Source organism: Rhinopithecus roxellana, chromosome 1, assembly GCF_007565055.1.
Source record: "Rhinopithecus roxellana isolate Shanxi Qingling chromosome 1, ASM756505v1, whole genome shotgun sequence".
NCBI classification, from domain to species: domain Eukaryota; kingdom Metazoa; phylum Chordata; class Mammalia; order Primates; family Cercopithecidae; genus Rhinopithecus; species Rhinopithecus roxellana.
Genome location: NC_044549.1, coordinates 126,665,460 through 126,692,591, shown reverse-complemented (window position 1 = coordinate 126,692,591; position 27,132 = coordinate 126,665,460). Strand labels below are relative to the sequence as shown.

The 27,132-nt window shown below is 48.5% G+C and overlaps 2 protein-coding genes and 1 pseudogene across 2 annotated transcripts in view; 2 read left to right on the top strand and 1 right to left on the bottom strand.

Annotated features, from left to right (window-relative positions):
- The first annotated feature begins 485 nt into the window (after window positions 1-485).
- Window positions 486-11,490, top strand: SLC22A13 (solute carrier family 22 member 13). The gene is given in 11 exon segments (XM_010357246.2): window positions 486-863; window positions 8,295-8,398; window positions 8,653-8,807; window positions 9,038-9,206; window positions 9,419-9,539; window positions 9,621-9,674; window positions 9,676-9,716; window positions 9,926-10,140; window positions 10,313-10,421; window positions 10,936-11,151; window positions 11,397-11,490. Coding segments are annotated over 11 exon segments (1,656 nt in total).
- On the bottom strand, window positions 4,236-4,841 carry LOC104657455 (annotated as a pseudogene).
- Window positions 11,491-19,685: 8,195 nt separating the features above from the next.
- Window positions 19,686-27,132, top strand: part of SLC22A14 (solute carrier family 22 member 14) — a 31,458-nt gene continuing 24,011 nt past the window's right edge. Inside the window, exon 1 of the mRNA XM_010357245.2 lies at window positions 19,686-19,725. The gene's annotated coding sequence lies outside the window, so the exon portion shown is untranslated. The remainder of the gene's footprint in view (window positions 19,726-27,132) is intronic.

Here is a 27,132-nt window from a genome sequence, read left to right as displayed (position 1 = left end):
TACATGTGCTGAATGTGCAGGCTTGTTACATAGGTATACATGTGCCATGGTGGTTTGTTGTACCCATCAACCCATCATCTAGGTTTTAAGCCCTACATGCATTAGATATTTGTCCTAATGCTCTCCCTCTCCTTGTCCCCCACCCCCTGACAGGCCCCAGTGTGTGATGTTCCCCTCCCTGTGTCCATGTGTTCTCATTGTTCAACTCCCACTTATGAGTGAGAACATGTGGTGTTTGGTTTTCTGTTCCTGTGTTAATTTGCTGAGGATAATGGTTTCCAGCTTCATCCATGTGGACTATTTTTTCATCATACTCTACCCTTCCCAGGTCACACATAGGGGGCTGAGGAGTGACAGGTGGAGCAGGGCAAGGCTGGATTAAACATTAATGCAGCTATCACCACTGCCCAGAGGAGCAAGTTCCCAGAGCCAAGCTGCAGAGCTACCCTAGTATTCCCAGGCTGAGGAGGTGGTAAGTGGCAGACATGGCTCAATTTGTCCAGGTCCTGGCTGAAATAGGTGACTTTGGTCGCTTCCAGATACAACTATTGATACTGCTGTGTGTTCTCAACTTCCTGTCTCCCTTCTACTTTTTTGCCCATGTCTTCATGGTCCTAGATGAGCCCCACCACTGTGCAGTGGCCTGGGTGAAGAACCACACTTTCAACCTGAGTGCTGCTGAACAGCTGGCACTGAGCGTGCCCCTGGACACTGCAGGCCACCCAGAGCCCTGCCTCATGTTCCGGCCAGCCGCCGCCAATGCCAGCCTGCAGGATATCCTCAGCCACCAGTTCAATGAGACGCAGCCTTGTGATATGGGCTGGGAATATCCTGAGAACAGGCTCCCATCCCTAAAGAATGAGGTAGGCTTTTCCTTTTGCTGGTCTCTCCACCAGTTGTGGGTCTGTCAGGTCTTGTGCCTGACTCTTCACCCTCAGTCACTGGCTCTGTATCTGCCCCATGCCCATATGGTCAACCATGGGCACATATGTTTTTCACTTTGTCAGTCTCATTTTCCTCTTTGTCCTCTGCCTATTGACCCAACTGCCTGTCATCTTCTCTGTCCAGTCTGTCTGCCCATCTGCCCATTTTTGCCCATCCTTTTGTTGTCCCTCTCTTTCCTTGTCTCTCTGGCTATCTACCCAGTTGGTGTCCTCTCCTGTTTTCCCGTCTTTGTGCCTTTCTCTCTACCCAGTGTTCTCATCTGTCTGTCCAGTTCTCTTTGTCTTTCAGTCTGTCCCTGCATGTCTGCCTACGTTCCTGTTTTCCTAACTCTCTAATGCCATCACTTTCCCTGTCCATTTCACTACCTTCCTGCTTGCTGGGCTTCAAACCTTTCCGTTTTTCTCTCTAGATCTCTGCCAGCCTGCCTTTGGGATGCTGGAGAACATCCAGGACTCTAGGACTTGTCCAGTGGATAACTGAGCATTCATTCTTGCTAACTTCCTTCTTTTAGGAGAGATGCAGGCAGAAAACTTCCCACCCTAGCCACCTCTGAGCAAGAGGGGCCCTGTGAAAGCATCCAGTCCCACTCTGTTGCTTCCCAGATGGTGGGGCTGAGGCACAGAATGAGGAGATGGCTTAGCCAGGGCAATGCAGTGAGTTGATCATGGAGCTGCGGCTCTCATGCCAGATACCTGCTGTCTAGATTCCCACAGGAGTGGGAGGCAGCACAGATAGTCCAGAAACCTGAGGGGCATGGGTGCTTGAGGGGATCCATATAATTCTCATCTTCTTTATGGTGGAAAATCTGGGATTAAACATTCACTTCTCCCCCAGCCCGTGGCTGAAAAAGTATTTATTTTTAGAGGTTTTCAGAGGCCAATGTGTTAACCAAAGTTTAACTTTCACTTTTTAATATGTGACCATAAAACTGCTCCCAGAAGCCTGATAGCCTGTGGATATGTCCTGCCTGTCCTTCTCCCGACTCTCCCCAACTCCACCCCACTCCACCCCACAAGGACCTCTGGGGAGCCTATGCATGCTCCCAGGCTCTGGGACTGGTCAGCCTAGCCCCTTCTGACGCTTACTGTCCTCTCCATCATCTCCCCAGCATCACGTCCATGGCCAGTCCCAGCTTCACCAGCCCTAACGTGTTGTGGTATGCCTATATGTATTAAACTCTCTGCCCGTCTGGCCAAATATCATCATTCTCAAAGCCCAGAAAACCTTCCAGATTGCTCACAGACTACTCTAGGTCTTGTTCACACCCCATGCTGGACTCTTCATGCAACCATATTCAGCCAAAGCCCCCTGAGAATTAACTGTGCAGGGAAGTCAGAGGGGAAAGGTACCTTATTCCTCTAGTGGTCAGGAAAGTTCTGGGCCCCTTGCAGAGGAATAAAGGGCTGGGTCGGTCCTAAGGCCCAGAATTTGCTTCCTTCTGGTTGGGAGGAATGGGCAGGCAACTTTCTGAAGGAGGTGATATGTGTGAACTAGACACCAGGATACTAGAAAAATGTTGCTAGAGAAGAGGGGAAGGCCTTTGTAGGCAGAGAATAAGAATAGCACAGAAAAGGCCTGGCAGCAGGAAGCAGGCAGGATGTCTGGAGAGCAGTGGGTGTGCCTGCAATGGGGTCAGGGTGGAGGGGCAGGAGTATAGAATTAGATGGATGTTTTCAAGGATTTGGGACCTCTTTTCTTTGGTTATTGTTTGACACACCTGAAAAGAATGCGTACACAAAGAATTATCATGTGAGAAAGCATTAGTTGACACTAAGGTAATAATTAAGATTTGCAGAAGGTGGAAAAAAGTTACCTAAACATTTTTAGCAATTGGGAACTGCAACCAAAATAAGCCGATAACATCCCTGTTAACACTTAGGAAGAGCCTTCATTCATGACATCTGGTAAACTAGAGAGCCTCCATTGGCTGTTGGAAGGCTCCTCAAATGCAAAACAGAAACAAGGGGAGTCCCTTGACTGGTTCCCGTGTTCTTAAGTGTTCTCCCCACTCCTTCTCCAACCTCAGCTCCTCGATGAAGCAGACCTGCGTAACTTGAAAGAGTGTGTTATCATTCCGTAGACATCTGTCTTATAGATACCATCACCCTCACATTTCTTCTACATGCTGGGTCTTCAGCTGCATTCTGGGAACACCATGTCACACACTCTTAAGCTGCACATTTATGCTAAGCTTATGGGAGAATGACAGGAAAGACTTTTTTTTTTCAGATTATGAACTCACTCCATTTAGTGTATTTCAAAAGGTGCAATACTTCTCTTCATTTATCAGTGAAAGAAGTTGGAAATTAACTTCGAAAAATAAATCAGCAAGTAGCACATTTTCTCAAAAGTCACAGTCACATGTACAGTGCAAGAAATGAGGAAGGGCAAGACAGACTGTACCCCCATTCTTGAGTTTCATCAAACACCCAAGGGTGGAGAGAAAAGGCAGCTTTCAGAAAGGACTGTGTTATGGAACGAGGCAGGGGGGGAATGTGTTTTCTAAACTAGATCTAGGAAGTGGAATGTGGAATCAATCTGTCCTCCTCCCCTTAAGGACTGTCCACTGGTGAATACATTTTTTAAAAGACTCAAAAATAAACTCCTCACACACAAACACCTGCAAAAAACAAACAAACAAACAAAAACAAGAAAAAAAAAAAAAAGAACAGCACTAAGATGTCCCACATTACTCTTGAGGGGAACCAAGGAGCAGCTTAACAATTGGCATTAGTGTGCTAGAGAGTCATCACAAACATGCCTTGCTTTTATGCAAACAAAAAAATTTTTTGAAGCAACAAAACAAACGAGTACTGATCACTTTTCTGACGATAAACAATGACTTAAGTAACTAGTATTGGGATGGGGAAGGGGAACCACACCTATGAGCCTTGTCTTGCAAGAGTATATGTTGGTAGGATTAGGCATTTGGCATTATTGCAGAGAATAAACTTCAATTTTTTTTTTTTTTTTTTTTTTTTTTTTGAGATAGGATCTTGCTCTGTCACCCAGGCTGGAGTGCAGTGGTGAGATCTGAGCTCACTGCAACCTCTGCCTCCTGGGTTCAAGTGATTCTCCTACCTCAGCCTCCCAAGTAACTGGGATTACAGGCATGCACCACCACACCCGGCTAAGTTTTGTATTTTTAGTAGGGATGGGGTTTTGCCATGTTGGCCAGGGTGGTCTTGAACTCCTGACCTCAGGTGATCCACCCACCTCAGCCTCGCAAAGTGCTGAGATTACAGGCGTGAGCCACCATGCCCGCCCTAATTTTTAATCCTTATTTTGACTTAAACCTTACTTTTACTGTGATGGCGACACAAGCTGAGCTGAAAGGGCTCCGGAGAGCTGTTCATAGCAGCACACGCCTGAGGCTCTTCTTTGGCTCTGAAGGCTTGAGTAACTGCATTCTTTAGGCCCTTCTCTGTGAGTGCAGAATGCTCTGCATACTCAATAGCCTTCCAGTCTGAGGCCAGTCTGGAGTGATAGGCTTCCATTTTTTGTTCTTGGCAAGTTTCACAAGAGTAGAGGGATCATCTCTGAGATGAATTTGGGCCTTGACAAGCGAGAAAGGAATCTTTGGACAGTGGTGAGTTAGAACAGGCATCCACTTTTCTTTCACATTTTTGAATGAGGACAGAGATACCACTGAAAAACTGACTAGAAAAACATCTGTTTGTGGATACTTAGCGATTGTAATCTTTTATAACCCTCTTGCCCAGAAGCGTCAAAAAGTCCAAGAGCATCTGACTCTCCACAACCATAACCATGACTGCATAGTTGTTAGAAGTAGTTGGTATATTTTCAGATGTAAATTTGTTTGTTATGTAGGATATCGGTAGATCTGTTTTACCAATGGCATCATTGCTCACAACAGCACACTTAATGATCTGCATTGCTGAAATAGTTTTGTATTTACTTTAAATATTTCAAACTCAATGTTGACCTCAGCCTCTCCCTGGGGCATGGCGGCACTCAGGACCTCTTTCCTAGACAGTGCTGGCACTGTGGTGGACCTTGGGCCTCTTGCCCTACCCTATCATGCTGTCCTCACCCCTACTCTTCCAAAGACTGTGAGTCCCAAGGAAATGTACGCTTTGTGCCCTGAACCACATGATAATCCCAAGCTTAGTTCCAGAGTGCAGTCGGCTTGGTGTGAGATCTTCTATCTCTGGTTTTCATCCATGAGGAAGGTTCTGCCCATTGACCCAGAAGACTCTCTCTGAGCTGACACCTAAGCTTCCTTATTATAAATGGTGACTTCATATTTAAACTTAAATGCAAACAATACTAATTTGAAAAGAAAAAAGTATATTTCCATATAGGCTGTGTGCTCTTGAAGGTCAGAATGTTTCTCCTTTCAACCTACATTTCCTGCGTGTCCATCCTTGGTAAAAGAAAAAAAAATGGGCTGGGTGCAGTGGCTCGTGCCTGTAATCCCAACACTTTGGGAGGTTGAGGCAGGAGGATCACTTGAGCCCAGGAGTTCGAGACTAGCCTGGGCAATATAGTGAGACCTCATCTCTACAAAAAATAAAATAATCAGCCAGACATGATGGCACATGCCTATAGTCTCAGCTACTCCAGAGGCTGAAGTGGGATGATCATTTCAGCTGGTAGTGAGCCATATTCATGCCACTGCACTCCAGCCTAGGGAGATGCTTTCTCAAAAAAAAAAAAAAAGAGAAAAATGACTCCCCTGTCTACATGGACCTTGGAATGGGAAGGTGGGAAGACCATCAGTGAATAGCAACAATCATGTGATCTGTTCTGGGACCAAAGAAGTAGGAATGGGAGGGAAGGGGAAGCGGAGAGAACAACCATTTCTGGGTTCTGGAGGCTTGAAAATGCCTGGCATATTTAGGAATGCTGACATAGCAAAAGAGGCTGGGAAATAGGCAACAGCTAGCTCTTCAAGGGCCTTAGATATAGTGCTAAGGAATTTGGGCTTTCTCCTAGAGACCAAAGGGAGCTGTTGAAGGTTTTAGAATAGGGGAGGGATCCAGGCTGGGGAGTGCTCCAAGAAATGAGGTTGGGATTCTGCAGACCACCATGGCAGACTGCAGAACCATCCACTGTGGGAGTTAGGGCTGAGGAGGATGACTGGCATCCCAAGTTGGAACCCTCTTCATCTCTACCACCTGCAACATGATAACACCATGAGAGCTTGGGCACATCTCGGCGCCTCTCCAAGCCTCAGCCTCTGCTGCTGCACAAAGGGAGTGATAAGCCATTATTGGGTTAGAATGAGGATTTAATGCCATAGCAGGTATATAAACTGAAGAGAGGTAGTGAATAGTGGCTGTTGACCAGGGTGCCAGCCTTAGAAGACTCCGTGGCTTGGTGCTCATGCCCAGAGAGCACTTCACCCCCTTGTGTCTGAGCTGTCGGCCACCAGCTGAGAGCTCTGTGAGCACAGAGGCCAAAGCACAGCCTCACCCTAGATAACAGGTGCTGAGAGCTTCCTGTGACACAGCCACTGAGCTAACCATGTTACAAGTGTTAGTTCCTTTCACTGTATCAGGTCATACTATGTAGCATATTTTATTCACATTTTGTAAGTGGGAAATCAAGACACAGACAGATGGGCTAACAGGGTTAAGGTCACACAAAGCCACTCAATTCTGACTCCTGAGCCTGGCAACAGGAGGCCTTTATTACTAGTTATTTTAAATGCCATCTTACTAAAAGGCAATCTGTGGCTGCTAGACAAAAACTAAACAGGATAGAACTGGCTGGAGCAACAATTTCAAGTCCCCTGTCCTTCTCCACTTCATTCCCAGGAACAGTTCATCACTTGATACATGTTGAAAGTTCTTGAAAATTAATAGCTGTCCTTGAGAACAGAAGTATGAGCACAACAGTAACTCCTGGACTGGTTAATTTCTTGCCAAAAGGTATTTAACCGATGGTGATTGGTTAATTAGTTAGCTGTAGGCATTAGTTTATTTCTTCATTTATTCATTCATTCAGCAGACATCCTCTTAGCCTTCACTCAGATTCATTCCCTGTCTAGGGCAAGAGAGATGTCTCAACCCCACCAGCTGCCATCCAGCTGTGGGACCGAGGGTTAGCTGCTTAACATTTCCTTTCTCGGGAAAATGATAAGTGAAGGATTATTATTAGAATTCTGTGAGATCATGCATGTAAAGCATTTAGCAAGCACCTAGCACAGGGTGAGCGCTCAGTGGTTGCTGCTGGGAAGCTGGAGGAGAGCTTGCATGATGGTTCCCCAACAAACATTTGTGGAACTGAGCTGTGTGCAAGAGGCGTGGTGGGACTCCCTGAGGGGCCCACAACCTGGCGGGATGGGAGTCAGTCAAGTGAGTCAAGTGCACATACAGAGTGGTATGGACCTAAATATCTTCTCCTCTTGGTTTCTCAGGCTGTGAGATTCTCTCTATAGATCTCGGGTGGATTAGCATTCTCTGTGTCTCTCTCTGTCTCACACCTGCACATTCTCTCACTCCCTCCCTCCCTCTGACTGTACGTGTATATGTGCGTGTGTTCCTCTCATATAATCACCTTCCTCAAGGCATGTGTGAGGGCTTCTTAGGATTCTGATTGCCTGTTAATGGTGGGTATTTCAGGGGGATTTTGCAGCCAGGTAGAAAAACATAGAGAGGCCCAAATGTGTCCCAGGGGTGCCCTGGCTATGGGGAAGCAGCCCCATTTGTTAGGAAACAGCAATTAATGGTCTGTCACGGGGTCCCAAAATTTGCATCTTTAGTGTGTCAATAATTTTACATGGCATCTCCAGGCCAAAAGAAATACCTAACAGCTCTATGTATTAAGTCATTAAGTTCAAACAAGTGTTATGTCCTAACAACTTAGTAGTTATTTTTTGGAATAAACACATACATTGATGGAAAAAATATTTTAATTTTATTCTTAAACACAATAACTTACTGATAGGCTGTATACACTTACTGGGCATTGTACAACTTCTCAGTCCTTAAACACTGCCGCCCTCACTTTCTCTTCCACATTGATTTTCTGTGGCATTTGCTTTCACAAAAACTGCCAAAAGCACTTTCCTAGAGCTATGATGTCAGATTTCACATACATATGATGTCATTGGAAGGGAAGTAGCGTGGTCTGACGTTGAAAGTGTGAACTATCCTGAGCTAGTAGTTTGTGTGATGTCAGAGAGATGTCAACTTGTATTTCCCTTTAAAACCTGAAATGCCCTGCCATGCTCAGTGAGTTCACCATGGTGCCCTGGAATGCCTCAGTACACAGTTTGGGAACCATGAGCTCCTTCCCTGAAGGGTTTGTAGTGGGCCAGGTGGTGTAGGGCTTGCCCTCCGTGCAGCCCCTGGACTCACATCTGCCTGTGTCTCCTTCAGTTTAACCTGGTTTGTGATCGGAAGCATCTGAAGGACACGACACAGTCAGTGTTCATGGCTGGGCTCCTTGTTGGCACCCTCATGTTTGGGCCCCTCTGGGACTGGTAAGAACCTTGCCCTGCCCACTCCCTGCCTAGCAAGCTCGTCAGCTCTGGCACAGGCCCAAGTCCCCCTTATGCCCCTCACACTGGCCTTTAGGGCAAGGCCCTCTTCCCCCTACCCTCAAATGGGGCTCAGGGAAGGCCCGTGTCTCCTCCCTCAGAAAGAGACCCCGGGACAGGGCTGGACCCCCTTGCGGCCTTCTCCTCAGATGCCTTCCAGGAGGGACACTTCCCACGGACCTGCCCTGTTTCCTCAGGATTGGCCGCAAGGCCACGATCCTGGCGCAGCTGCTCCTCTTCACCCTCATCGGCCTGGTCACAGCCTTTGTGCCCAGCTTTGAGCTCTACATGGCCCTGCACTTTGCTGTGGCTACTGCCATCGCTGGATTTGCCTTCAGCAATGTCACCCTATGTGAGTGTCTGGTCCTTGGAGCCTTCAGTCACAGGGTGAGGCCCAGGGGTCTGGGAGGGCCATGGCCCCAAATGGCCTGTGGAAGTCTTGTCAGGTACCCCACATCTGAAGTGGTCACACTGGTGCTTCCTGTGTTGGCCCTGAGGCCCACCCCCCACAGGGTGGCACCTGGGAGTAATGGGGAGTGAATGGCAGGGATTAGCCCTGTCTCAACCTCTCCATTCCCACAGTGACAGAGTGGGTGGGGCCCACATGGAGGACGCAGGCCGTGGTCCTGGCCCAGTGCGCCTACTCCCTTGGGCAGATATTGCTTGCGGGACTCGCCTATGGTTTCCGCAACTGGAGGCTCCTTCAGATCACTGGCACTGCACCTGGCTTACTGCTCTTCTTCTACTTCTGGTGAGGAAAATACATGCCAGGAGCAAGCCCCCCCAAGTTAGTTGTGTTGTGGTGGGATTGGAGTGCAGCGCCCACGTTCACGGGACAGTCAGAGGCGAGTCTGGGAGAGGAAGCCTGTCACAGCTGGGTGTGGGATTCAGTTTGCACTGGAACAAGCCAGAAAGCTCCCTAGGACTCCAGGCCCCAAGGTCATAGCTGTTGCTGACCCACAGGGCTCTGCCAGAATCTGCACGGTGGCTCCTGACCCATGAGAGGATGGACGAGGCGAAACAACTGATTCAGAGGGCAGCCTCGGTCAACAGGCGGAAACTCTCTCCGGAGCTCATGAACCAGGTACTTCCAGCAGGCCCAGGCCCAGAATCAGACCCACATGGACCTTCCTGCCTGGCCTCTCACTCTGCTTCTTCCTCCCAGCTGGTCCCAGAGAAGACAGGCCCCTCAGGGAATGCCCTGGATCTGTTCAGACACCCCCCAGCTCCAGAAGGTGACCCTGATTATCTCCTGTGTCTGGTGAGTGCCCAGAGCCCAAGAACAGAAACACAGGGCTGCAGCCTCCCTGGTGTGTGTTGTCAGAGAGGTGGGCTCGTGGCTGTCTGGATGGGATGGTCTCTCCCTGGCTGTGCCAGTGTCCCCTGCTGTGACTGCTGACCAAGGCAGGCTCTCCCTCTGGGTGGTGTCTCGTCACCCAGCAGCGACAGGAGCCCTTCATTACCTTGTAGGTTTATGGACAGTCTGGGGTACTACGGCCTGAGCCTCCAAGTGGGGGACTTTGGCCTGGACATCTATCTGACGCAGCTCATCTTTGGAGCTGTTGAGGTGCCTGCCCGCTGTTCCAGCATCTTCATGATGCAGAGGTTTGGCTGCAAGTGGAGCCAGTTGGGGACCTTGGTCTTGGGTGGCTTTATGTGTATCATCATCATCTTCATCCCAGCAGGTACCACCCCATTCCCCCTCACCCACCGGCTGTCAGGGGCTAGACCGGTGGCCATTGTTCCGCTTCCAGGAGTAAAGGCTTCCCTGGGGTTTGGGTACAGAAGGGGTGGGGAGCTTCAGTGGATGGGGCTGGCAGCAGGGCCCAGGTGATGGGACTGTCTACCCTCTGCCAGATCTGCCCGTGGTGGTCACCGTGCTGGCTGTGGTGGCGAAGATGGCCACAGCTGCCGCCTTCACCATCTCCTATGTGTACTCTGCCGAGCTTTTCCCCACCATCCTCCGGTAAGAGCTGCAGTGTGACTCCTGCTCCTCTGCTGCTGAGACTCTGATTTGGCTGTCCCTCCTCGGCCCTCACCCCGTTCCACAAATAGCTGACAGGGCTGGCTCTGGGGCAGCAGTGCTGGGCGGGGTCCAGGACAACTAGAAATCTAGACCAAGCCCCCAAGCTGTCCCCAGGATAATGGAGGATAGGCAAGTAGGCCACACCCTGGCGGTCGGGACAGGAATATGGGACACATCTAAGAATGAATGGCCCCAGAGAAGGATGTCTTGGGGTGGGAGGGTGGTAAGGATGTACAGCCTCCTGACTTGAGAGTTGACAGATGAGCAGGGGTGTAGCAGGCAGAAAGCAGGAGCTGGAGGCAGGAGCAGATAGCAGGAGCGCTGAATGGGGTGGGTGAGGCTGGAGACCCTGCAGACCTTTGGGGTCTGGGCTCTCCCGAGAAAATATACTGGGGTGAAGCTGAGGCCCAGAGTTGGGCCCAGGTCTACTTAGCTTGCCCTGGTCTTCCCCCAGGCAAACAGCCATGGGGCTGGTGGGCATCTTCTCACGGATCGGGGGCATCCTCGCACCACTAGTGATCCTGCTGGGAGAGTACCACGCTGCCCTCCCCATGCTCATCTACGGCAGCCTCCCCGTTGTGGCCGGCCTGCTCTGCACCCTGCTGCCAGAGACACGTGGCCAGGCCCTGAAAGATACCCTCCAGGACCTGGAGCTGGGGCCTCACCCACAGTGAGCTGCTTGCTTGCTCTGAAACCACGACCTGGGTCTCACATTGGCCATGCACACTGTATGCCCAGGCCTCCACCTCATCACTTGTCCACTGTTGCCTAGAGGCTAATATGAGGTCCTCCAGAACCACAGACATCTAGCTGGCTTTAGTTCAGATTCCCCTTACCTTGAGGAGGGGGGTGATGAGGGACACTGTCATGGGACCAATTCCTGGGCAGCCAATGACAGCCTTCTGTTCCCTCTAGGTCCGCCAAATCAGTGCCCTCAGAGAAGGAAACAGAAGCCACAGGAAGAACTTCCAGCCCAGGAGTGACCTTTGTGAGCAGTACATACTTCTGATTGAGGTCTCTAAGAGCTGGACTGTCAGCATCAGGGAGCTGCCTAAACACCTCCTTGGATACGGCCAGGACCCACAGGGACACAGGGCAAGACCAGCCTTGCTTATGGAGGCAGCACACCACAACCTGGCCCATGGCTGTCACCTCCTGCTGAGCCCAATCCCGGAGGTATCTGGGACAGGACCTCTCGGCCTCCTTTGAGTTTCTCATCTCTGGAGCCCCGCCCCCAATACTCTGTCTGGGTTAGGATCTTGGGTATGTCTTGGGCTTAACTTGTCCTCTAACAATCTTCACGGGGTATGGCTCTCTTGATCTCCTCAATCTGGAGTCCCCTGCCCTCAAAACACAGTGATGCTCAGAACAGAACACAAGGTAAGCCCTTTCCAAGTTGTGGGGACAGGAGGGGAGAGGAAACAAATGTGAAGTTGTAGACTCTACCCAGGCACGTGGGTGGAAAGGCTGTGGAAAAAGGGAAGGTTATGGTTCCTTCTAGGGGATGGACCAGATCCCTCTGGCTAAGGTATGGCCCCATAGGTCACTGGGTCGTACAGAGAGAAGATTTCAGCTCAGCCTAAATCAAAATTTCTACCGTGCATTCACTTCAAAGATCGCCCAACCCCCGCCCTACACTCAGCTCATGCCTAACCTATGTGTGGCTCAGGGACCAGCTTGGGGAAGGAGAGGAGGTTTGTTCTGCTCCCCCTCTTACCCCGCCTCCTCCTGCTCATGCTCAGCTGCTTCTGGACCTTCCAGGGCCCATGCAGGGTGAGGGAAAGGGCAGAGGTCTTTTCACCGAGCTGCTGCTGGTTGCAGTTCTTTCTGGTGCACATTGGCTGATGCCATTTGGCGCATTTTGTCAGGATTCTGAAAGCTGCCTTTTCCACAGGGCATCTTCATGGGCTTCTCAGAGATCTTCTCAGGCCTTGGTATTGTTCCTTAGAATGAGCAATATGCTCCCAATGCACTCCTCTTGGGACCCTTCTCCAGCCCCACCCAGCATTGCTCCCACAACCTCTCCTACAGCTGGAAGCCCCGACCTTAGAAGATGACCTTCTTGGCTGGGTGTGGTGGTTCACACACTTTGGGAGTCTGAGGTGGGCAGATTATCTCAGGTCAGGAATTTGAGACCAGCCTGGCCAGCATGGCAAAACGCTGTCTCTACTAAAAATACAAAAATTAGCCTGATGTGGTGGTGCATGCCTGTAATCCCAGCTACTCAGGAGGCTGAGGCAGGAGAATCACTTGAACCTTGGAGGCAGAGTTTGCAGTGAGCCGAAATCGCACCACTGCACTCCAGCCTGGACAACAGAAAGAGACTCTATCTCAAAAAAAAAAAGATGGCCTTCTTGGATGGGCGCCCATAAAGAGACCTCAAGCCAGACTGCCTTCCTCAGCACCTCCTTAGCCCGCAAGAACACCATATATAATTGTGTCACCAAATGGTAGAAAAAGAGCTTGCCTGGCCACTGCGCCCGCCTTGCCCCAGCGAACCTCCCACTAGGCAGAAGGATCCAGTCTCTCTTCTCACAGGCGCCCCAGCCCCTCATGCTTGCTCACCTTCTCCTACATGGCTGGGTCGGGGTTGGGCGTAGGTGCTGGACCAGTTTCCTGTAAACCCAGCATGGAAGTGTCCAGCACCTCTCTTCCAAACACGTGGATATTTCTCACTCACGGTTCTCAGCTTTGAAGTGCTGGACAGAAGCTCTATTTAGCTTCCTACTGTGTGCCCATTCATGGCGTCCTCTTGGGGAATACTAGCAAGTCTTTCTGGGCACAATATGTCTCCCAGGCTGAAACTGCCAAGGGATGGGGAAAACCAGATAGAAGTGGGGAAAGGGCCGTTTCCCAGCTAAAGGCAATTTCCTTCTCTAAGATGTGGACACTTGCTCCCTTTAAGACGGAATGATTGTCATTCCCAGGAAGAGATCGAAACGGCCAAGTCTGGCTAATTTTTGTATTTTTGGTAGAGATGGGGTTTCGCCATGTTGGCCAGGCTCCTGACCTCGTGATCCGCCCACCTCGGCCTCCCAAAGTATTGGAATTACAGGCATGAGCCACTGCGCCTGGCCCCTGGAGACTTTTTCTTTTCTTTTTGGGAGGTTTATGGTTGGTTGGGGAGAAAGATTTTTTTTTTCTGTGTGTATTTAAAAGTGTCCTGTGGTTTGCTCTGATGAATGGGTAAGTGTCCTTTAGCAGTCACTAATGGGAGGTCAGCTGCTGAGGCCTCTGGGACCCCAAAGGAGAAGATATGCAGCCTGCTCTTGACTGTACTCTGAGAAGCACAACAGAAAAGGGGCCTTACTGGGCCAGGCAGTGGCCGGCACATATTGAACCACCATCCCCCAGAGGGTGTTACAGAACACAGAACAGCTCGGATCTGAGGGACCTGCTAGCAGTGGACCCATTACTCAGTGCTATGGTTAGCTTTGTGGGGTCAGTGGAGGACTCAGATTTCAGGCCTTGGGAGCGGGAGCCCTCCTACTCTGGGCCTCAGCCTTTCCATGTTAGAATGGATGATTTCATAATTCCCTTTACATGGATCCATGATAATTCTAATCTCATGTACTCTGGCTGGGGATGAAAGGCAAAGGGGCCCAGCAATCTGCCCCCAAGTTCAAAGAAGATAGGAGAGGCATGCCAACCTGCACCCAAATCCCAACAACCCCCAGCTCACTGCCAGACACAGAAAAAGGCTGTCTTCAAGCTTGGTCCTGGCTCATGCTCTCCTGGGCTGTGGCTCACTCGCTTACCTGTTCATGGGCCCACCGATCTGCCAGGGAGATCCCACATCCCATGCCCTGCATGCTGGACCCAAAGATGCCACTTCTTCTGTAGCCATCAAACTGCTCTGCAGAACTTTGGGAGAAGTGCCATACATGAAGAGGAGAGGACATCGTGGTGTTAAACAAGGCAGCTGACCCAGTGTATGGGGGCAGAAAGCCCCCTGAGGACAGGCATCTAAGAACAGAACCAGAGACCAGGTGAAGAGAAGGTGGGCAGGGGGTGCAGAAGAGCTTTTGAGGTGATGACCAGCAGTGGGCAGGTGCTGTAGCTGGAAGGAATCCTGGGAGTTTGAGGAATCAGACACAGGTGGGGCTTGTGAGACCATAGCCTTAATTTTGGACTTTGTTTTGAGGACAATAAAGCCACTGCTTTTCTTTTTTCTTTAAGCAGGTCCATTAAGATTTGTATTTTTTTTAATTTTTAATTTTTCTTAGGGACAGAGATGCTATGTTGCCCAGGCGTGTCTGAAACTCCTGGGCTCAAGGGATCCTCCTGCCTGGGCCTCCCAAAGTACTGGGATTCCAGGTGTGAGCCACTGTGCCCAGCCATAGATTTGTATTTTAAAAATCACTCTCTATCTGAAGAATGAGTTGGAGGAGGGTGAAAGTGGAGGCAGATGAACCAGGCAGGACATAATTACAATTATAAAATTAATTAATAGCAAGCATTTATTACCTTATTTTATCCTCACAACATTCTGACAACAAAGTGGGCTGGCGGCAGTGGAACCGGGCAGTGGCTGGATCTGAGAGCAGGTTTGGAAGAAAGCCCTTTGATTGGCTGCTCTCTTGGCCTGTGTCCTGGGTAAAGAGCTTGGCCCTGGGGCTCCCTTGGCTCTCCCCAAGAGCAGCCCAGTGGCCACCCCCTTCAGGACCCTCTGAGATGAAGACCACTGTACTGTGCATCTGCATTCTCTACTTCAATTCTAAAGTCTAAGATGCCCCCACACTTCCCCAGCTGGCTGCTCTTCTGCATTGACACAGTCCCCACTGACTCCAGCAATACTGACCTATCCCCCATCTCAGCCACTTCCACCACAGGCGATACCCTGTGTCACTGGAACAGTGGCTCCAACGCCGGCAGGGGCTCCCATGTCCTCAGCACTGCTTGGAAGGTGCTCTACCTCCTGCCTCTTCCTCTCTCACACAGGAGAGAGGGTGATGGGGAGGCTGCTCCCCACCATTATAGCTTCTCAACCACTACCCTCCCACTTGTGACATCTCCTCTCATGGAAACCTGTCTCTCTTCCTGCTCCCACCTCTTGGCCTCCAGATCACAGCCTCATCCATCCAGAACTCCACTACCTGTCTCATAGTTGTCCTTTCCACTCCAACCCTGCCATCAGCTTAGGGAAATCCATCTCCACCTCCAAAATCTCAAGAATTTCTGGCATATGAGTGCATAGATGAATGAATCTCTAACTGACTTCTCATGCTCTGACTCTAGCACCCTGTCCTTCTGGCTCATTTGTCTTAGTCAGTCGGGCCCCCCATAATGAAATACCTCTGACTGGGTGGCTGAAAAACAGAAATTAATTTTTTTTTTTTACAATTCTGGAAGCTGGAAGTCCAAGATCAGGTGCCGGCACGGTCAGGTTCTGGTGAGGGCCCTCTCCCTTCTCCCTGGCTTCAGATGGCCTGGTCTCTCTGTGCCTCACATGACCTTTACTCAGTGCACACACGTGGAGGGAGAAAGAATTTCTCTCTGCTGGACCAGAACTCCTGGGCTCTGCCTTAGCCTCCTGAATAGCTGGGACTTCAGGCGTGCACAGTCATATCTGACATCTCATCCTCTGTTTATGAGGCTGCTAATTCCATCCTGAGGGTCCCATGCTCCTGACCTAGTGTAATTTTACTTACCTGCCAATGGCCCCATCACCAAATACCATCATATTGAGGGGTAGGGCTTTAATAGGTAAATTTGAAAGGGACATGAACATTCTTTCCATGATACCATCCTTAGCCTCATTGGCCCCTATGGTCTGTTGACCCTTTTTAAAATTAAAAAGCCATCATTTAATTTCCATTAAGAGATGGCAATTATTTCTGCCTCTGTTGCCAATACTCTACCTTTTACCATTTGGTTGTGCCCAACTAGCAAAGTCACAGCAGCAAATGAGCCCAGTGATCTGCCTTTTCTTTCCCTGCCTCCCAGACTGCTGGCCATTGCTACAGAGAGTCACATGCTGGACAAGTCGGTTCTGCTATGAATTAATGATCACCAGCCTCAGCTGGGTCTTTAACAGTGCCCAGCGTTCCTGCCAGCTCTTTCTAGTCCACTTGTTTTCCAGCCCTCCTCCGTGGCTATTTCTACCCTCCACTCTGCACACCTCCCATCCTCCCACCTTTTAGCGGATCGCTTCTCCTCCTCCTTTTAGAAATCGGAGAAGCCATCCTGTGGCAGCTCCCCAAACTTCCCACCACCAAATCTTCAACCTACTCCTTCACCCGCCCTTTTGCTGCTCAGAGACAGCAGTGAAGCCACTGAGCAAGGCCATTAACTCTACCCCTATAAGTGCTGGGAGTTGCTGCTGAAGGTCGGGCCTTTTCCTCCTTCAGCTCTCTTCTCCATTTTCTCTGCCTTAGGCAAGGAGACTAGGGAGCAGGCATGTGGGTGGGGAGCCTCTGAACTGAATTTGCTTTTGCCTCTTAAGTTTCTGTGGAGATGAAAGAGTATCGCTCCTTCTGGGGTTTTCCTGCTCCCAGATGTCTTCAGATGAAGCAGGATTGGTGTCATCTATGGATGGTCCACGCCGTTTTTCTACAGAGGTGTCTGGGGTCTGAGCCAGGACAGGCCTTGACAGTTATTAGTCTGGGAACCAGGAAGAAGCCAGCTTCCCAGGTGCCCAGGGCCTCCCTGGGGCTGGCCCTAGCTCTGTGGGGTAGAGATGGTGGCTTCACTGGACCCTGGTTGTGTATCTCTTTGATTTTGCTCCTCAAAGTTTAGGGCAATGGTGACTATCAGTCCTGAACATTTAGTCTAGGTGTGTGAAAGCGCAACTATGCCCCAAACAGTTAGACACTAGTGACTAACAGAAATTCTTGAGTTTGCAGGATGGCAGATAAGAAAAGAAACAACTTGCTGAGACTCTGAAACTCCCTCGACTTGTAAAACAAAACTGGCTAAAATAGGTTGGAACCAATGGGGCCAACTAGAGTCTGTGCAGAACCTGCTAGCTGACATCACAGCCTGAATTTCCACTGCGTGTTTCATACTCACTCCCCCCGTACCTGCACATGTGATCTATGAGGTGTCATGAACAGAACCGCACATGCCCAAGGACTTTCCAGACCTCCTCTTTCCTTCCGCCAATCACCTGCTAATCTCAGAATCCCGACACCTTTTCTAATAAAAACACTGCCTTAGCACCAGCCCAGGGAGACAGATTCGAGCTGCACTCCGGTCTCCGTGTCGGCCGGCCTATAATTAAAAGCTTTTCTTTTCTCAAAAACCCAGTGTCATAGTATTGGCTTCTAGCACATTGAATAGCAAGTCCCTTTTGCCTAGAAACAATTTGACCCTCATATTTATGAGTTTTATCAACCTGTAACCAAGGGAAACAAAAATGACCTCCTAAATTTTTAACAAAGGCAATCAACATTTGTAGCTGGTATGAATATTTGTTCTGTAAACTCATATCTGCAAGAAACACAGTGTTTCTTTAGACTATGAGCCTCCATCTCATTAAGCTGATTGGAAATTCATCTCAGCTGTTACTGGGGCTCTTCTCTACTCACAGATTGGGCCAGAGAGTTCTGGGATCTTTTTTTTTGGAAAAGGAGTCTCACTCTGTCTCCCAGGCTGAAGTGTAGTGGTGCAATTCTCTGCTCACTGCAACTTCTGCCTCCTGGGTTCAAGAGATTCTCCTGCCTCAGCTTCCCGAGTAGCTGGGATTGCAGGTGTGCACCACTGCACCTGACTAATTTTTGTATTTTCAGTAGAGATGGGGTTTTGCCATGTTGGCCAGGCTGGTCTTGAACTCCCGACCTCAGGTGATCCGTCTGCCTCAGCCTCCCAAATTGCTGGGATTACAGGCGTGAGCCACCATGCCCAGCTGAGTTCTGGGATTTTATGTAACCAAAAAAAACCAAAACAAAGGGGTGCTCCCTCCCTGCTCTTCAGTCTCACTGATGGCTGCTGGGTGCTCACTGTGCTGTCTGCTTGGTCCCTGTGGCCCCCAGTTGCTGCTGCTCAAGAGTGGGGAACTCTGAGGGGGGTGAGGGGCTTGGACCAGCCACTGAGACACCCTGAGGGAGGTTTGGTGAAAGCGGAAGGATCTGATGCCCCAGATACCAATAAGATTGCAGTGCCCTGCCCCCAAACAAGTGAAGATTGAGTCACAGGAAACTGCAAAATAGCTGTAAGTAGGCTTCCCTGTGATTAATACTTCATTGTTTTTTTCCAAATATATGAAATTCTTTTAAGTTTTTTTGTGTCTTAGTGTCTGTGTTAGTCCATTTTCTGTTGCTTATAACAGACTACTTGAAACTGAGTTATTTATAAAGAAAAGAAATGTATTTCTTACAGTTCTGGAGGCTGGAAAGTCCAGGGTTTAGGGGATACATCTGGTAAGGGCCTTCTTGCTGTTGGGGAGTCCCAAGGGGGCGCAGGTGAGGGAACTGAGCAAGCTAGCTTGTCTTTCTTCCTCTTGTTATAAAGTCACCAGTCCCATTCTCATAACTCATTAACCCATTAATCTATTAATCCATGAATGGTGATTCAGGGATTAACAGATTACCCTCATGACCCAATTACATCTTAAAGGCCCCAACACACTACCACACTGGAGATGAAGTTTCAACATGAGTTTTGGAGAGGACAAATATTAAACCATAGCAATGCCCTAATTTTGCTGAGGTCCTGAGTGAGTACATGCTATACTGGTACAAGGACGGTCTGCCTTGTACCAGGCCCTGTGCTGATTTTCCTGTCCTGCCACTTTGGCCTCCCTTCCCCCAAGCATGAAGCTTGAAGCCCTGTTCCTGCAATCTAGCAGAGGAAGCTTCTAGTTTATGGGAGAGATGGATCAGACACCAGCAGCTCTGACCAAGGATGGTTGGTAGGGAAGTGTCACAGAGAGGCAGAGCAGAGGTGAGTGGGGTAGAGCCAAGCTGTTTCCAGCTGTGGGCTCAGGAAGGCTTGAAGGATAGTTGACAAATGAGTGATATCTGCAAGGACAGGAGAATTTCCGTGAGTGGAGGTGGAGCCCTCACGTGGAGGAAACAGCCTGCACAAAGGAACGGGCGGACGGGGGTTGCCGTTTGGCAGTTTTCCTGACCTGCCTTGCCCCGGAGGCTGCGGCCAGTTGTGCCCCTGGAGTAGAATGCTGCCCCTCACCATTCCCAGCCCACCCCAAGGACCTCCCCACCCCATTGTGACACTACTTCCTGGACACCAGTGGAACTCAAAGGTTCTGCTTCCAAGGGTCTGGCTGGGCCTGGATTGTGGTCAGGTGGGTCCTGGCTTTGGCTTGTGGTCCTGCCTCCAGGCAGGCAGGGCTGGGAGGGTGTGGAGGGTGGAAATTATGATGACACCTGGCAATTGTGCGGCCACGTTCTCAGCACGGGTGTGGACAGGAGCCTGCCTGGGCCTGTTTGGCTGTGGGGAGTCTGTGGAAGGAGCGGGCTGCCCTCTCAGAAAGCGTGAGTTCTCAGGTGTGGCATCTGGCCATCTCCTGCGGCAGCTGGAGTGCTGCTCCTGGCTATGCCTCTCCCAGGCCTCAGTTACCTCTCTGGCACATTGACAGCCAATTGCCTGGGGTCTGTCCACCTGGCAGAGGACCTTTGGGAAGGGTAGAGGGAGTGAGTGCTCCAGGGCCTTGGGGTATCAGGTGGTGCTGGGGGATGCTGAAGCAGTCCCTGCAGAGGGAGACTGGTACAGATGGCTCTGGTCCAGAAGCCACATCTCTGAGAGGAGAGCGGAGGCTTTCTCCCTCCCTCCCTCCCTCCCTGGAAAGTCTCCTTTATCCACCTCCGCCCTCTCCAACCTTACACACATACATCCTGTATTGGTTTCCTATCACTGCTATAACAAATGCCCACACTTAGTGGCTTGAAACAGCAGAGACTTATTACCTTACGGTTTTGGGGGTCAGAAGAACACATGGGCCTCAGCAGGTTAAGATCAAGGTGTCAGAAGGGTTGCCTTCCTTTCTGGAGGCTCTAGGGCAGAGTTCATTTCCTTCCTTGCCTTTTCCAGCTTCTAGAGCCTCCTGCATTCCTTGGCTCTGGGACCCCTCGCATCTTCAAAGCCACCGAGGGCTGCCCAAATCTTTATCAAGCTGTGTTTCTTTGGGTCTTATGAATTTAAGGATCCTGGGATTAATAGGACCTACCCGGACAATCCAAGATAATCTATTTTAAAGTCAGCTAAGTAGTAACCTTAACTTCATCTGCAACTTTAACCCCCCCTTGCCATACAAGGAAACGTTTACGAGTTCTGAGGATTAGGCATAGATCCCTCTGGGGGCGCTTATGCAGCCTCCCCGACCTCCCAGCACACACACATCTGAGCATGCTCCCCCTCTGTGTTCCCTGCCTCTTATGTACCCGAAATTCTGCTGGGATAAGGGATCCCGAACTTGGGGCCAGGCAGGAGGCAAAGACAAGTGAAAAGGGCAAATGGTGCCGGACCCTGCTGGGCCTCCTGCATGCACAAATCAGAAGTAGCGGGAGCCGGGTGCAGTGGCTGAAATCCCATTTCTACTAAAAATACAAAAATTAGCCAGGCATGGTGGCGTGCACCTATAGTACCAGCTACTCAGGAGGCTGAGGCAGGAGAATCGCTTGAACCCAGGAAGCAGAGGGTGCAGTGAGCCGAGATCATACCACTACATTCCAGCCTGGGTGACAGAGCGAGGCTCTGTCTCAAAAACAAACAAACAACAACAACAACAACAAACAGAGCAAACTCTCAGTCTAAAGGAGGGGCCCCTGCTCAGGTTTGCTAATTGTTGCCAGATGGGAATGCTGTCCTATTGGCCAAACTTCAAAAAGAAAATGTTGCATTTATGTGAAATCATCTTTTGGCAGTTAAATCACATTCCAAGATACAGTGTGGCACCAAATGGGCTGGCCAAGGGAAATGTGTCTGGAGGCTGGATTTGTCCCATGGACGGTGAGCTGGAGACCTCTTCCCTGGATTATGAAACAGCAGTGGCAGTCTGAAAAGGACTGCTCTAACTGCTTCCTGCTGAATTGGGGTGAAGTAGGGGTTGTGCAGTTGAGATTTCCTCGGGAGGGGTGCCTTCGATATCATCAACATCGGAGCATGGGCTAGCAGGCCGGTCCAGGGGTCCACAGTAGGTCTTAGTCGTGGACTGCATCTGGGGCTCCATTTGAAGAACAGTTTGTAGTTTTACAGCTTTGATTCTGGGAGAGACAAACTTAACAAGAGACAGGGATTGAAATGTATGGCCTGCAATGTAGGGGATTATTTCTTTGGCACACTTTACAGGCCCTGACTATCTGCTTGATAGTTTTAAAAAGGTCTCGTCCAGTAAACAATAATTTGGCCATCTGATGGATGGTATCAATGCCTAAATGAAAGGTTTGGTGAAGGATTTCGAGTAATTTTCATTGGTTGGCTGCAGACAAAAGTGTTTTTCCTTCTTCGGTGGCTAGCCATCCTGAGGGGAGGAAACTACGTCCTTGTGAGGTTCCCTATTCTATTTCTCCTGTTGAGTACTGGGGCTTGGTTTCCCGCAGAGGATTGCCCCATACTAGGGGTCCTTCTATGAGCATTTCTAATGGAGGGTCCTGCCTTGTGGTTCTTTTGGCTTCAATATCTGCTTGGTGGTTCCCTCTATTTCCCTTTCCTTTCCTTTCTGATGACCCCGGTAGTGGAAGACTGCTACCTCTTCAGGTTTCTCTACTGCCAATAATAATCTGCTAATGGCTTCCTGATGTTTGGTAGGTGTTCCCTCAGAAGTTACGAATTCCCTTTCTCTCCATATTGCTGCGTGGGCATGGAGGACTAGGTAAGCATACTTAGAGTCTGTATATAGATTTACCCTTTTTCCTTCTCCTAATTTTAGTGCCCAAGTAAGGGCTATTAGTTTTTCCAGCTGAGCACTAGTTCCTGGAGTGAGGAGATTACTTTCAAGTATTCCATTATCACTGACCACTGCATACCCCGCTTTTCGAAGTCCTTTTTCTACAAAGGAACTTCCATCAGTGTACAAGTTGAGGTCGGGATCAGTCAAGGGAACCTCTGAAAAGTTCCCTCGAGTGGCATAGGTTTGAGCAATCACCTATTGACAGTTATGGTCTATCTTTTCTTCCTTGTCTAGAAGAAATGTGGCTGGATTAAGAGTTGCAAAAGTGCGCAGTCACAGCACTGGCCCTTCAAGTAATAGAGCCTGATATTTAAGCAAATGATTGTCTGACAGCCACAAGTCTCCTTTAGCAGTGAGTATGCCGTTCACATCATGAGATGTCCACAGAGTAAGATTTCTTCCTTTTATTATTTTAACTGCTTCAGATACTAAGACTGCTACTGCCGCCACTACCCGTAAACAATGAGGCCAACCCTTTGCCACTACATCAATTTCCTTACTCAGGTATGCCACGGGTTGCAAGCTCGTCCCTTGGACCTGTGTAAGTACTCCTAGAGCTATTCCTGTTTCTTCTGTGATGTATTAAGAAAAATCTTGCCCCGTTGGCAAGCTTAACACTGGGGCTTGAGTTAGGGCCGTCTTTAGGGTCTGGAAAGCTGCTTCTGCTTCAGGTGTCCATCTTACTAAATGGGTATTGGCTTTTTGAGTTTCCTTAATTAGTGTATATAATGGTCTGGCTATTTCGCCGTACTTGGGAATCCATATTCTGCAGAAGCCTGTTATGCCAAGGAACCCTCTTATTTGCTTTAGGGTTTTGGGTTGAGGATAAGCCAGTATAGGCTGGATACGTTCCTCACTGAGGCCCTGGTCACCTTGGATAATTTTAGCCCTAAGTATTTAACCTGCTGTGAGCAGAGCTGAGTCTTTGGTTTGGAAACCTTGTAGCCATAGGTGGTGAGGAAATTTAAGAACACTTGGGTGGCTTGATGGCACAAGGTTTCTGAACAGGCGGCTAAAAGTAAATCATCCATGTACCAAAGGACAAGAGTGTCCAGGTATGAGAACTGGCTCAAGTCTTGGGCTAATGCCTGGCCAAATAGATGGGGGCTATCCCTGAACCCTTGGGGTAAAACAGTCCAGGTGAGTTGAGATGTTGGGTTCAAAGGATCTTCAAAGGCAAACAAGAATTGAGAGTCAGGATGTACAGGGATGCAGAAAAAGGCATCTTTAAGGTCTAGGACTGTAAACCACTCTTCTTCCTCTAGTATTTGGGAAAGCAGAGTGTAAGGGTTAGGTACAGCTGGGTATAGGGGGACAATGGCCTCATTGATAATCTTGAGATCCTGCAATAACCTCCACTGTCCGTTGGGTTTCTGTATTCCTAAGATTGGAGTATTGCAAGGGCTATTGCTTGGTTTTACTAAGCCTTGGACTTTTAAGTCCTTAACAATCTTTTGGAGTCCTTGTTGGGCCTTGATTCTAAGTGGGTACTGCTTTGGTGGGGAAAGGAGGTGGAATCCTTTAGTTTAACTTGAACAGGATGGGCATTCTTTGCTCGTCCATATTGTCCTTCTCTTGCCAAGACTTCAGGATTAATTCCTTCCTCAAGCAGGGGACAACAAACGGGTGTTCCTTCTCCTATGTTCAGGTGTATAATGGCTCCTGCTTTTGCTAGAATATCTCTCCCTAACAAGGGAGTGGGGCTTTCAGGCATAATTAGAAAAGCATGTGAAAGAGTAAAGTTCCACAGTCACAACTTAGTGGCTAGGAGAAATATCAGCCACTAAGTTGTTCCCCAGTTACAATCAGACAGTGACTGGCTGTCCTAGGACCCTTCGGATGACAGATCTGGAGGACAGTTGTCCAGGACAGGAGAGTAAGACTGAGAAGGCCGCGCCAGTGTCCAGAAAGACAGTTAACCTCCTGGCCCTCAATGGTCAAGCATACACGGGGCTCTGTGAGGGTGATGGCATGGGCTGGCGCTTGCCCCAGACACCCTCAGTCCTGCTGCTGGATCATCTGGTTAGTGGTTCTGCCTCAGGACCTTTGTCCCCTGGGGCAGTGGGCCTTCCAGTGATTCCCGTGACATAAGGGGCATGAACGAGGGGGCAGCTTATTATTTATTTTTTTTAAAGCAAAACTCCATTTTTATTATTTTTAAATTCCTTTGAATTCTGGCCTGTATGCCATAGGATTTCTGGAATGTCACATTTCTTTAGAAAATGTCAATGTTAAGTCTAGGTTCATTAAAAAATACTAACGAAGTTTAGGAACATACTTGGTGTTTCAGAAGACATATGGTAGGTATATGTTTTTGGAAAGTACCTGGATTTTGAGAAATTCAGACCAATCTAAATTTACCTTGCCGTCCTTGGTCATGTACTCTCAAAGGCCAAAATAGCTGATTTATAACAGTATAAACCAGCAAATTCTTGCCATTCTTTTGGTTTGTTAGTCTTCTCTATACAAGTTTGATTTTACATATACACCCTGGCATTCTTGAGTCTGGTTCTAGTTACTGGTTTAATGACAATGATTTAAGGCAGAAAAGGAATAATGACCACATATAAGGGAGCCTCCTCAGGCAAGGAAACAACAGCTTTTTTTTTTTAAAGCCAGGGAAGAAGAGCAACTTCCAAATAATAAAATTCCTTCCTTAGGTAATGACGGTGTAGAGTGCCTCATAGGAGATGGTGCAGTGAGTCATTCCCTCCTGTTTCACTTCCCCTCTTAAGAGTACTGATTTTGTGATCATTGCCTTATGGCCACAAACAAAAAGCAAAGAGTTAGGCTATATTTTGCTAAACTACAGAATCAGTTGAATTCTTACTTTTGCATGCGCATCAGTTCATGTTTTAATTTGGTAGTTTGGGGTTTTAAGCCTGCCATTCTTTTGCAATGTCATAGAAATCAGCCACCCTACCAGAGGGGTACTTACATTTCTTGTGCTCTTCAAAATATTTTAAGGTACCCACAACTTTTTCCTCCTGAAACTTACTCTCAGTAAGACATTGTTCTAGATCATAATAAGTACATATTTAATTGACTATTTTGTCATAAGACTCCAAATTTTTTTTTCATGGAATCATATATGCATATATTAATGGAAAGTATTTCTCTTCTACCCTGTCTCAACAGCACAGTCCCAAACACCCTACAGTTCCCTAGATATTATCCGTTCTCATTTTTGTACCAATATCTGTATCAGTTCGGATCTTTCCAAGCAAGTGAAACTCATTTTTGGCTAACTTAAACAATAAGTGAATTTGTTGAAAACCTAAGGGCGTTATAGAATTACTGAAAATGTTAGAGAGCAAGGTTTAAAAATTAATTGCAATCAAGGCATTTTGGGGACCCAAGAATCAGAAATTCCAGGAAGAGATCCATAACAACACGGACTGGATGCTGCCACTTTGTACGAGCAGTGGTGTTTCTTCTATCCTTGCATAACAGTTTCAATATTTAAATCCCCAAAAGATAGAATCCAATTGTGGAAGTATAGATCATTTACTAGGGAGTAAGAAAGAAAATGGTGGTTCTATTTGAAATGGTAAATGGAGTTTGGATGATCAAAACTGACAAGTTATCTTCTACACATGGGCAATTATGAGCCAATACAGCTTTTGAAAATTTACATAATATTTTGTTTGTGTGTTTTGTTCTAAAGTATTTTATTTTATTATTATGCTTTAAGTTCTAGGGTACATGTGCACAACGTGCAGGTTTGTTACATATGTATACATGTGCCATGTTGCTGTGCTGCACCCATTAACTCATCATTTACATTAGGTATATCTCCTAATGCTATCCCTTCCCCCTCCCCCACCCCCACAATAGGCGCTGGTGTGTGATGTTCCCCTTCCTGTGTCCTAGTGTTCTCATTGTTCAATTCTCATCTATCAGTAAGAACATGCAGTGTTTGTTTTTTTTTTGTCCTTGTGACAGTTTGCTGAGAATGATGGTTTCCAGCTTCATCCATGTCCCTACAAAGGACATGAACTCATCCTTTTTTATGGCTGCATAGTATTCCATGGTGTGTATGTGCCACATTTTCTTAATCCAGTCTGTCATTGATGGACATTTGGGTTGGTTCCAAGTATTTGCTATTGTGAATAGTGCTGAGGCAGCTTATTTCTATTTGGACAATCTTTTTTAAAGTGTCCTTGTAGACCGCACTGGAAGCAAGCTCTATTAGGCATTCGATTTGCCCAGGTTTTCCCCTTTCCAGAGCCTCCAAAGTCTGCTTGCCTGAGGGCCATGACTAAAGCGGTGGCCTTTCTTTATCCTGTTTGTCCCATTCTGCCTGCTCCTCCTGATCTCTGTTATAAAAAACCGAGGTTGCCAAGTTCAATAGGGTTTCCAAGTTTTGCTCCAGGCCTAAGACGGACTTTAGAACTTTCTTTCTAATGTCTGCAGCTGACTGAGTGATAAACTTATCCTTTAAGGTTAGTTGGCCTTCAATAGAGTCAGGTCACAGGGAGGTATGCTTCCTCAATGCCTCCCTTAGTCTCTCCAGAAAGGCAGTGGGATTTTCTTCCTTTCTCTGTGTTACAGTGGACATCCTTTGATAATTCATAGGCTTCTTTCTAGTTTTCCTTAGTCCTTTTGGCACGCAAGTTAGCAAATGTCTGCAGCACCAATTTCCATGTTTGGATCCTGTGTCCCAGTGACGGTCTACAATGGGAACTGCCTGCTGGCCTGTGGGGAATTGTTCTTTCCTCTGTTGTCATCCTATCTCTCATTTGGGGTTACTGTCTGATTTAGCAGTAACATTATTTCTCTCCATGTCAGATCAAAGGATTG